At 46.4% G+C, this 12,132-nt stretch overlaps 2 protein-coding genes across 6 annotated transcripts in view; both read right to left on the reverse strand.

The window, feature by feature from the left end:
- Nucleotides 1-6,007, reverse strand: part of LOC135398863 (probable 3',5'-cyclic phosphodiesterase pde-5) — a 130,698-nt gene extending 124,691 nt beyond the window's left edge. For 2 of the 4 annotated variants that reach the window (XM_064630388.1, XM_064630387.1), the window contains exon 1: nt 5,950-6,007. In XM_064630388.1, the coding sequence (XP_064486458.1) occupies nt 5,950-5,976 (27 nt within the window). In that variant the 5' untranslated portion in view covers nt 5,977-6,007. The remainder of the gene's footprint in view (nt 1-5,949) is intronic. The other 2 variants (XM_064630390.1, XM_064630389.1) reach the window with 1 other exon arrangement.
- Nucleotides 6,008-6,312: 305 nt separating this feature from the next.
- LOC135398867 (uncharacterized) overlaps nt 6,313-12,132 on the reverse strand; it is a 50,948-nt gene continuing 45,128 nt past the window's right edge. For both annotated transcript variants that reach the window (XM_064630399.1, XM_064630398.1), the window contains exons 15-20: nt 11,445-11,510; nt 11,268-11,339; nt 9,576-9,665; nt 9,415-9,477; nt 8,016-8,222; nt 6,313-7,328 (exon numbers count right to left, since the gene is read on the reverse strand). In XM_064630399.1, coding sequence (XP_064486469.1) covers nt 7,131-7,328; nt 8,016-8,222; nt 9,415-9,477; nt 9,576-9,665; nt 11,268-11,339; nt 11,445-11,510 — 696 coding nt within the window. In that variant the 3' untranslated portion in view covers nt 6,313-7,130. The remainder of the gene's footprint in view (nt 7,329-8,015; nt 8,223-9,414; nt 9,478-9,575; nt 9,666-11,267; nt 11,340-11,444; nt 11,511-12,132) is intronic.

The following is a 12,132-nucleotide window of genomic DNA, read 5'->3' on the forward strand; positions in this document are numbered from 1 at the left end:
TATACGAGGGGCGTTCGTGTCTTCCTTCTCGCAACGCTATCATCCAGAATATTGCTGCTATCTAGAGTCCCTCCATCATCTGCCGAAGCGATGAGCTAGCTGTTCCAACGCAGACGGTGGAATCACTCCATCGCCTGCTAAAAGCGATGCGTCGTTTCAACGCATTCCATTGCGTTGCCATTGGTTCCCGTAAGTAACCACCGAGTCTCGATCCTGTTGCTTCAAAATGCAAATTACCGTAATTTCACGCGTATAAGCCGCACCGCAGATAAGCCGCAGGACGCGATTTTAGGAACGTTTTGAAAATTTTCTGGCAGATAAGCCGCGGGCAATATGAGACGACTGATTTGTGCGACAAAGGAGACTATAGAGAAGGCCATAAACGCTGTGGTCCATACCCCGGGGTCGGCATAGTGTACAACAAAGGAGGTCAGCTCTGGAATTCTACCAAGATCGGATTGAACCGTTGTTGGGCGTTTTTCATGGATCGATGGGGCAGTGGACTTCCAGAAGACGTGAATTACTGTCACCACTTTCGTAAAAGCTACATGGGGGAATGCACCAGGAAGATGAATCTAGTCAAATGTGGACCCGTCCATGTTACGCACTGTTCGTGCATCGGCAGAGCAATGCTGTTCTAGTGATACTGTCGGCCCTTTCGTTAAAACTGGCGTATGGGGAAAATACCAGGAAAAAATAGTCATCAGATAAGCCGCACCGTTGGATAAGCCGCAAACCGCCCGTGAGAAAAAAAAAATCGCGCATAAGCCGCGGCCAATACGCGTGAAATTACGGTAATATGCCAAATAAACACGTACAATAAATAATAGCGGATAACTTTTAACTAACGGTTTTAGTCGAAAAATACACCGAATACAGGGACATTACAGGAACGATGACAGAGATAAGTTGCTACACATGCCCAGCAGGTTGTTGATGCAGATCAGAAAGCCATACAGAAAAATGCAATGGTTGTGAGAAATGTCCGTTTACTTTTTCATTACTGGCACTCCGAGCATCTACCAAACCGGCAGCGATCCTTATACGCTAGCCACACACATAGAGCCCCCTGAGAAAGGACTCGCCCCGCTGGAGCTCTACTAATTTCACCAAGTGCCGTAAAGTCTTTTACGTCCCCAGAGCGAAATGTCCGCATCAGGGAACGCACTGCACTGCGTGTACGGCAAACTGCATTTATACGGTTCGAAAGATGCGGAGTATAGGTACCGCTTGGGACAAAAGTTCACCGAGCACGGCACTGGCGTATTTCTCCATCGGAGCAGGTTCCTGCTGCATACCTGCCAACTTGGGAACATCCAAATTAGGGAGATTTCAAAAGCGGGGGGGGGGGGGGGGGTAGGAGAAAGCCGATGTTGGGTGGCTTTTATTTGCGTATGTAACAGGAGCACACTTCACCCCAGCAGGCTCATCGGGCACAAGTTTTGCAGCAACAGACTTTATTGCCCTCTCCAAGAAACTATCTGGGTGTCAAGCTGTGACAAGGCTATGACACTTTCTCAAAAGAACGTGAGGACACAACTATGTCTCTGTTCTCTTTGCGAGGTACGCAAGGTCGAATCAGCTAGTGCAAAGGCACCTTTGTCGCCCGAAAACATGGAGGAAATGCTCGGAAACTAGAAGTGCTAGAACTAGAACCATGACCAGAACACCTGAACTCCGTAACACAGAGGCTCCGGGAAGCGGCAGCGATGCCGATGGCAATTGGGCTGGTATTGGATTGAGGTTTTCGTCTGTGTGCCCAGAGAAAAAGCAGGTGTTTGAGATATAAAGAGGGAAACTGCATTTTCCGGGATATTTGCTTCTCGGCCGTACAATCGTACAAACCGGTCCGAATCCGGGAGTCTCCCGGATGAATCGGGAGAGTTGGCAGGTATGCTGCTGGCTTTCAGGAAGAGATCGAATAAGAAAACGGGTGAAAGGCTATTCTATCCATCTCTCAGTATGTGCGTACGATCTTGTTTGATGCTAGGGTGTCGCTCCAATGGGCAAATGCGACAACCTGGTGTTCCGTAAACTTTTGTCCTGTACCTCTGCCTCGCGGCCTGGCCTCTACGGAGCCAGAAAGGAACCTAACGGAGTGCCCCTAAAAATAATTTTCTAAGGCACACGCGGGATACTCCGGCGAATGCAAGGCTGTATAAAGATGGTACGCAACTGTAGTGCTATACGCATTTCGCCGCGACAGAAGGTACGCCAAACCCGCCTGCGTCGCGAACTTCGTGAACCTGTGACGTCGACACTCACACAATCGACCAGCCCCACGGGAAACGAGAAGCTACTGTCGAAAGAGTTACCGAGTCTGGCGCACATACAACGCACAAAGAACCACGTATGCGGCTGAAGTACCACGAAGCAAGCAACCGGGCACCAAAGAGTAATCGGCAAGACAACAGCTTTAAGTTGCTCTAGCACTAGAGAGCAGCGCCTAAACACCCGGACCCAGTTGTCTTGGGCCACACCCCTCGCGTTAAAGATGACACCAATAAGTTTTGGCTCCAACTATACACTGGTACTCTAAAGGGGGCACCGTCTGAAGGTTGGGCGTTCAGATAAAGGGCAGCGCTTTTAGATCTGTTGAGCTTGAGCCCTGACACCTTACCGTACGTCATCTTCAAAGGCTGTCAGAAGAACCTCTAAGCAGCTCTCCCGATGTAAAACTACTGAAATGTCGAACAAGAGAGAAACTGATGTTCTGAGGCTGGAACAAACATAGAAGGGACAGATACAAACAAAGCCTCAAATTGCCTAAGAAATCAACGATGAAAGATGAAAGTCACTGAAAAGGTTAGCCAGCTGTAGGGATCGAACCCACATCTTCTGGATTACCGGTCCAGGGCTCTACCAATTGAGCTAAGATCCAGAAGATGTGGGTTCGATCCCTACAGCTGGCTAACCTTTTCAGTGACTTTCATCTTTCATACTGAAATGTCGTCGGCATAGCCGAAGACAAGTGAGGGACACGTCCCCCTTTAACCTAAGGCAAACAGAAAGCGACGACACAGACACGATGAGAGGGTTAATCGCAATTGCATAAAGCGCACGGGGGAGAGGACACCCCTGTCCAACCCCACGCGAGATGTCAAATGGGTTCGATAAGTCGTCAGCAACGGAAACTCTGCTACTTGCACCCCAATACGCTACCTGGATGCTGCGCACCCCAACTTCAGCGAAACCGTAAGCGTACGCCCCAAGCATCGCAAAACAGGTATCCGTGCCGCACACGGTCGAAGGACGCTACGACGGCAGGGATACTTCCCAAATTGGCCCAATAAATCGTATCACGCAGAGCCAAACTGTGTAAGTCGGCCGACCTGCTGGAGACAGAAGAAGCTTGGGATTGGTGCCACACCTTGTCTAGTGGGTGAGTCACCCGTGAAAGAAGAGTTTTAGCAAGGACTTTGTAGTCATACGGCAACAAGGTGATGGGACGATATATAATCGGGTCCCGTTTGCGCAACGGACATGTATTGTCAACTGGTCTTCCGCCTCGATGCCAATACACACATTGTCATCAAGCAGGAGAGCTACCTATGGAGGTAGACTCCTTTACACGAACAGGAACACTAAAAGCGCACTATTCTGAAGGACAGAAGTAACACTTGTTGACCCCCAGCCTGCCTGCCCCATTACATCTGTTACCCAGCCAGTATGATTGCTATGCTGGTTAATCGCACGACATTCCCGGTTTGACGTATCCCAAGAGAGAATTTTAGCGCTTTGTGTCGCCCTTGTATTGACGTAATGGTTCGTGGTCATATTTATATTTAGCCATTGTGGGAAAGTGACTACAAAACACACGCAAGTCATGTAGAAGGTACCTAGCACACATCCCACTCATATATTATCTCCCATGCACTGAGGCATGGTACCGCAACTGTTGCGGTGAAGCACCTCATCTCTCGTCATCATTCATGTAGTTGTTGTTGTTGCATCTAGCACGTACTCCTGTTTCATCATATGAACGCTAGGGGACCTTATGCACTTCCACATTGTGACATCACGCAAGAAAAGCGCCAAACTTTCGACTCGAATTAAAAAATAAAAAGCGTGCAGAATTCGCCAAAAGGTATAAAATTTCAGACAACAATCAGAAGACCGTTTCTGCAGACTGCTGGCAGAGGTCCGATTGCGGACGGTCTATCTCGATTGGTCGCACAACTGTTACGTTGTCAGTGTGACGTCATACTTTTTTTTTTAATAATTGGGTGTTTACGTCGCGAGACAACTGAGATCATGAGCGACGCCACAGCGGTCGGTCTGTGGATTGCTTTTGCCCACCTGTGGGTTCTTTAACGTGCGATGAAAGCTCATCACACGGCACCCCGTATTTAACGTCCCTCGCGGAAGACGGCGTGTCTAAGCAACTTGTACCCTGCCACCAAGTTGCTGGCGTCCTCGGCCGGGTTCGAACCCGCGATCTCGGGATCAGAAGGCGAACACGCTACCGACTGAGCCACCGAGGCCGGTGTGACGTCATACCTCACTGCTACTGTACCAATAAACGTCATCCAAATGTGACACAACTGGAAAGGGCACGTATAGCAGGCCCACGCTGCGATCCTCGAAAGAATGACGCTTCTTCAGGGACACTTTCATCCCAAACATATTTCATTGACATCCACACCACCTAATCAGATCAAACTTGCACGTTGACGACGAGGCTATGCGAGATTAAGGAAGCGATTGGCTTTCACGCGACGGCGGAATCGCCAATCAAGTGTCCAATGTGCCAAGTTTTCTTGCCGTGTACATGTGTATAATGTAGCCAGAAAAGGGAGACCGGCAGGGTCCCTCCATTATTCAGTCAATCGTCAACTCTGCGAATCGATACGCCTTCTCAGACAGACGGCCATCTGGTGCCGGGAAACTCGGATGAACGCAGACGATAGTTCGTCGACAGGCAACGGCCACGTATTCGCCAGCCGTATAGTTAAAGGGTTGAAGCATGATTACTATTCTACGGGCGGCATTAATGTCACGCAGCGGCAGAGTTTGCGTGCGATGCAAAATTACGACAACGACAGGCGCTGCGGTGTTCTGATCACCAATGCGACTAAGTGTCGTTAGAAAGTCTAAGTGGGGTTTTGTACGAAGTGATGCATTAATCTGGAACCGTGATTAATTTCAAAGTGGATGGGAACGGCCTCAAGATATTCTGAAAAAAAAATAATAATGCTGATAGCACCCAAAGTCATCGAGACTTGAGAAATTAGACAGGGATCATAAAAGGGAGGTCTAAAAGTACTCAAAGTAATGCTAGAAGTATCATTAAAACAATTTCCTGGAACGATTGTAAGTTTGAGTAAGTATTTGTCTAGTTCATCAGTTTGTTGTTCATTTATTTGTTAATTACGATGACACATTACCCTGCAAGGCGGAGCTAGCCAGGGTACACTCAATTTACGTAGACAACATGATAATGTTGTTGTCAGCTTGTTGTTCATCCTTTGCAACTCCTCGTCTTTTACATTGCGAGTATATTACGCAGTACGTCTTTCGTGAGCTTCGCCTGTTGGCTTTATTGGAATTGGTATAACTGACTCTCCTTGGCAATAGCACTGAACACGTATACCAGATTGCCATCCAGCCTCCCCACAGACTTTCACCCCATTCCTCATAGATGCGTTGATGATGATGATGATTGAAAGAAAAAATGGGGATCATAGATGCGTTCCATGCGTTCTTCACTAGTGACTTACGTATGGATTAACAATTTTATCTGCTTTGGCAATGAAAGCGCGTGCTCATAAAACTGCGACTACTGCACTTGCTGCTCAGGTTGAATGTAGGACTGCACACACAACGGGTATTATGCCTGAAGAGTTAGTATTGTCGTAGTTACTTGCACGCTAGTTTGCGAAATAACTCATATCTTGCTTTTATTGCGAGAAGAGTTACAGAAACAAGACATGCGCGGCAGAAACTTACCATGTTGGGTTGAACGAGCAGACGCATCTCGAAGCACCTCAGAAACGTCGCTTGGTAAGGTTCCTATTTGTTATTATTATATGTTACGCTTCAAATAACTTCCTTAAGTGAAGCAGAAAACATTGCTTTCCTTCACAAAACTTACCGCCACACGAGAAGATGCCAGCTCTCATCTGCGACTACTTCGGTATTGAAAACAAACCGCCGTACTAGTGCTGCCACACCGCGGGTATAGTACGAAATATATGTACGGGCAGAAATTGAAGAGCGTTTACTGTTTGCATTGATAAGGCTCTTTTTATTTTTCATTTTTATTTTTCTGTGAGGAAAGTGACGTGAAGAGCTTATATAAAAGAAGAATAGGCTTGCGTTCACAGAACTTTATTTCTGCAAACAGACAAAACAGAAAGCACACGAAACATCCGTTGATGGCATGCTTTAAAAAAAACTAATCAGTATATTTCCTACTCTCTCGTATCGTCCAACATCAAATCGCTATAAAACCATTTGCCTTGCTATTCAAAAAAGAGGTAAGAACGTGAGAAAAAAAAAATCGAGCTCACGTCACAAGCCCAGTCTATATTTACAACGAAAAAACGAATCCTATGTACACGATGCGGAGAACTATGTACACTTTGTGGATAGCAGCTGAGTGTGAAAAGTTTGTGACAACTGCTGCTCCGCGTACACGTATGTGACAAGTATAATACGGGCCCTCATAAATTATAGCTGGTGGGTAGCTGTCATAAAGGTTAAATTATCAATCTGGAAGGTCTTTTTAGATCCTTCAGGCATAACGTAAAAACCACTACGACTTCATCTACATCAGAGCAGACAAAATGTGCATTTCCATAAAACTTACGGTAGCCACCTGGCACTGCTGACTACATCTCGCGAGCAATTATTTGCAGGTGACATGGATCTCCTCAGCAAAAAGAAAAAAAAAAGAAAAAAAGAAAAAAGAAAAAAAAAAGGAAAAAAAGAAAGAAAAAAAAAAGAGACCATCAGACATGTCAGCCCATGCTTGAGCGAGAGACCCTCGGACATATTGCCGTAAAACGTAAGCACCATGCAACGTCCTTATGACCAAATGACACAGTGTTGCCCACCCCAACCGGTTCATCACATCCTGGACGCGAATGGCGTCTTCACCTTTGTTGACTCCGCAAGGAGAGAAGTCTTCAAAACCTGGAGAACTCTTCTTCTTCTAAGACAGGAGGGTGGCCACCCTGTCTCGATATGCGACTTGGTCGCCTGGACCTGGAGTCTTCCTCCGACACGGGTGACACGGAGAACCGGTACAGAGACCGTCGTCGCGCTTGGAGGTTGACAGGCATGGGGGACAACTCCTGCGCTAGGGTTGGCCCATCTGGGTTGTCCTGTATACAGATTGTACACTCGCATGAACACATTGTCCCCTATTCCTTTATTATTCGCACTTTCTGAGACATTGAGCAATTAACGATGTCTCATGAAGTCGAATCCGAAACGTTCCAAATTCGCAGCGCATTGCTTCCGTTGGAAATATCAGAAGAAGCGCGAGCCATACGGTCTGTTCCGCAGTATAGTGTTCGCAAGTGTTCGAAGCGCTCCTGCTGAGTGCACTTCACTGCAGCGCACCGATGCTGGACAGGCAAAGCATGCTTTAAAGGAGCATAACAATGTTACGTAACGCTTCATTGCATTACTCGAACTTTCAGATAGACATCTGAAGGAGCATTACAAACCTTTATTATTGACGAGAGTGTTACACAGTTTAGTCTTTTTTTTTTGTAACGATAAAATTAAAAAAACTCACCGTCATCAGGGAAAGCTTGTCACTACAGAAAGACGTGACGGTGTATACCCATACTCGTGCAGTGACTCTCTGTTTTCGTATTGCAAAAACCAAAACACAATCGAGGACGACGTTTTTCTCTTTATGAACAGAGAGCTTAGACAAGTATGCTGCCAGGTTAAACTGATCTAACTTTGAACGAAACTTCACTATGAGAGTCAGCACACAACGACGCAAGCAACGAAGAAACACCAAAGGGGTAGCGGATTTTGAGTGATAAATTGCTTACATATGCGTAGTGGAACTTTGAAGGCCGGCGTTCAAAATTGTGAAGTACGGAAGTGACAAAGTGGCTGGGCCTTCGCTGGGCTGCTGCACGATGACCTGCTTCTGGGTCCCAGGAACCCATTGGGCTGGAAGTGTAGTCGGTGCTGCCAGACCGACTGCCAGTAGTTAGGGGCTGTATGTTACCCATGGTCAGACGCCGTGCGAGGCTCTACATTCGACAGACAGACACGTTATCCTTAGACGTTTGTTGGAATGTCTATATTTCACTCCATGAAAGAGAAGCAGACATAGCCACAAACTTCTACAGAAAGTGGGGTCATTTATGTCCAGAGTTTAAGAGTACAAAGTGCTCTGCAGTAGAGAGGAGTGGTACTAGCCACTCGGCCGGGTTAAGTGGTGTTATTTACGTGTAACACCTTGGGTACACCATTGCTTTCTGTGGGGTACTGGGATACCTAGCCTGTCTTCAATATTGATAGACTGTATAGTATGGTGGCACACTGCAGTGTGCAATGGATGGCAGTTGTACTTGCCACTCGCTTGTCTTCAATGCTGTCTTGGGTACGTTATGATCTGGAGTGGGAGATACTTTTTGTGTCTTCAACGCAGGGATGGGCAGTATTTAAATACATTGTAATTAAAATACTATTTAAAATATAAATACATGTATTTATATTTTGTATTCAAATACAGACTTGAAAAATGTATTTATAATTATATTTAAATACCAATTTTTTGGGTATTTATTCTTGTAAATACTTTGTAAATACTCCTAAATACAATATATACTGACTCATATCTTAAAGTTGCCCTCCATTTGACCTTTCGGGAAGAAGAGAGAGTTTGGGGCGCAGTTATGCCGTGTTTGCGCTACCATGCGCATGCGACAAAAAATTTTAGATGGCAAGTTTTTCACTGTTGTAAGCATTTGTTCATCGGCACATGTGGAGATGCTCTTCTCCTTTGCGAATCTGATTGTACGGCCGAACAGAAGATGCCTAAGATGCAATAATCGAGAAACTTCTAATATTAAAATTGGCATGATTATCTAACAAATAAATGCTATTGTTCGTTGCTGATTTATTGTTATGATCATCGTTATTTCTGTAATTCCAGATGACATTTTCCTCACAGTATTTATGGTAGTAGTTACGGTATTTAAATACTGTATTTATATTTTGTATTTAAATACTCATGTTGAAAAGTATTTATGCAGAGTATTTAAATACCTCTTTCAACAAAGTAATTTGTATTTATATTTAAATACTCAAAAAATGTATTTATGCCCATCCCTGCTTCAACGGTGTAATTTGTATGTGCATTACGCCGGTACACTGCAGTCTACCATCATCTGACTCCTTCCATATCTTATGCTACAACTATTATGTTAACATACTCACCACCGCTGGCTGGTTAGCGACCTGCCTGGAGACAGTTTGGTAGACATCGTCGGCTTCTGCATCCTACAATTAGTTCGTGCCATTCGTTCACGCAATCCGCAACACATACATAGATAATCAAAGTGAAGAGGATTCCACACAGTAGCTGCATAAGAGATTACCTGTAAGATATCTTGTAACGTATGCAGTTGGGTCAACCTAGACTCGGGGTCGCTTGACGACATCACCTTGGGGTCTACTCCGGTGATGCTCTGCGCAAAGAGAATTAAAAACAAAACTTGGTAACAGTAACAGTACAGGTCCCTGAAACAGCGACTGCCTATATCTGCGGCAGTTTAGCTTGTTCCCAACTGTACTCGGACCACCAATGTCCATAAAGTAGAATAAGCTCCTTTAATCTCGTGGTGTTCCGCCCTTGGTCAGCAGAACCTTCTCAGAACTGCTGTCCCATTGTAGGGTTTATTCGGATGACGTCACTCGCAGGGGGCCCCATAGTCACTATTTGTCATGCATCGTGTAGGCTCTTCTTCTGCTTCTTCTTCTTTGCGCTGTTGTTCACGTGCACACCCCTAAGCAAGCGTTCCGACGACGGCCGATATACCACTCAAAAGAGGAAACCAATGCACAGCGCACTGGCGCGAGTGCAGTCTTCCGTTCACAGTTCCATTCAACTTTCAAATTTGGATCCGTCGTTGCCGGCTGGCTTTCGGTGGCCCAGACTTCGGAGACGCAGCTATATTTCAGGCTGTCAGGGCAGGGCTTCGTAGCCACATTGTCCGCGAGCAAGCACTGTATGGTCTTTTAGAGTGCTCTCGCCACTGGCTGACGTCCACTCGTCTCTTCCGCCACGTTCAGAGTAAGTGGCAAATCATGTTCTAGCCACCTCGCTAGGACCGTACTGCACTCTGCAGCGGCTCTCCCGTGTTTGGATTGTTCGCTTGGTATGGTCAGTACGAAAAGCAAACTCTCCTAGAGAGTGTTATCTAGCTTGTAGGACTGTAACGTAAAGTTATTGTCTGTCCAAAGGGGACTACCTCCATAGGTAGCTCTCTTGCTTGATGACAATACACAGTTCACTTATGGCGATTTCGGGTGATGCGTCTGGTAATCCGAGCGAGAGCGCCTAGGTCCAGTGCACGCTCTACACGGATATCGCCCTGGGAGCAGTCATCACCCGAATTTGTCGGACGCTCTACCGCTCTCCTACGAGGGTCGCTGCGCTCGCTACGCATTGTGCGTTCCTGATCTTCCGGCAACATCGTTGGCGTCATCGCGCACTTTCGCCTGATCACAAGCATCTCTTGCGAGAAGCATAGGTCACATCTTCCTCTTTGTCATTCGCATTACCGGTGTCAATTGAACTTTCATCGCTACTATACTTTCGTAAATATCCATGCCATCAATGGTGAACGCAACAACGAAACAGATGACAGGCACATTGCCGCAGTAGCGAAAGTTGAAGGCAGCAAGATCCAAAAAACTGCTCTTGGGGCGAGCGAACTACTCCGTTGTGCATCACCCGAACACGCGGCTATTGCTCTGACCGCACCACCCGAATTTACCGCTCGGGTTCGGAGCAGAAAAAAGTAAACCCCAATCGCATCACCCGAAATCGTCATTGGTGATTCGAAATTCATGTATTGCGCGTACTTCTATTATATCCCCGCAATTGTTCGACTTCTACACTCTCCTGAATGGCACCTGGCTGCAAGCGAAAAATCAACACCAAACTAAAACAGACCACATCATGACTGTGGTGCCGCCTTTTCGAAGCTGGTTCTCACTAAAAGGGTGGTGTTAGTTAATAATTCCTGTTGCCCTGTCTATTTTGGCAAAAAAAGAAGAATACTTACTGCCCACTCCTCCAGGAACCTGTGACCAAGGTCATCGTCATCATTAAAAGTGCGGTTGTAGTCTCTGGCAACCTGCGTTTGAAAGTAAGTAGAAATTATGTCGCAACATGAAGACAAAGACTCACTTTGTTGACGAGCATAGGTCCGAAAATATGCGAGAAGGAAGTGCCCTCTTACCTTTATGTCGTTCTTCCAGAACCTATGTGTTCTCGGCATGCTTGCCTCAGGAGCAATTTCCTTGATCTGTAAAATGCACAATACCAGTGTACATGCAAACGAGCCCTCATCCAGGGGAAGTGGAAGAAAACGTAATTATTTGCATCGATGTGAACCAGCATTCTAAGTGTTACAGTAAAGGGGGTAGTAACAGGAGCGCGGAGTATGTATCGCCATTCGCCACTACGAATACTGAAACGCATCCGGTTGTTATCCGGTATGTATCGCCATTCGCTACCACGGATACTGAAACGCATCCGGTTGTCATCCGGTATGTATCGCCATTCGCCACCACGGATACTGAAACGCATCCGGTCGTCATCCGGTATGTATCGCCATTCGCCACCACGGATATTGAAACGCATTCGGTTGTCATCCGGTATGTATCGCCATTCGCCACTACGAATACTGAAACGCATCCGGTTGTTATCCGGTATGTATCGCCATTCGCCACCAAGAATACTGAAACGCATCCGGTTGCCATCCGATATGTAGCGCCATTCGCCACCACGAATACTGAAACGCATCCGGTTGCCATCCGGTATGTATCGCCATTCGCCACCACGAATACTGAAACGCATCCGGTCGTCATCCGGTATGTATCGCCATTCGCCACCACGGATATTGAAACGCATTCGGTTGTCATCCG

The sequence above is a fragment of the Ornithodoros turicata genome, chromosome 6 (assembly GCF_037126465.1).
Source record: "Ornithodoros turicata isolate Travis chromosome 6, ASM3712646v1, whole genome shotgun sequence".
Lineage (NCBI taxonomy): Eukaryota > Metazoa > Arthropoda > Arachnida > Ixodida > Argasidae > Ornithodoros > Ornithodoros turicata.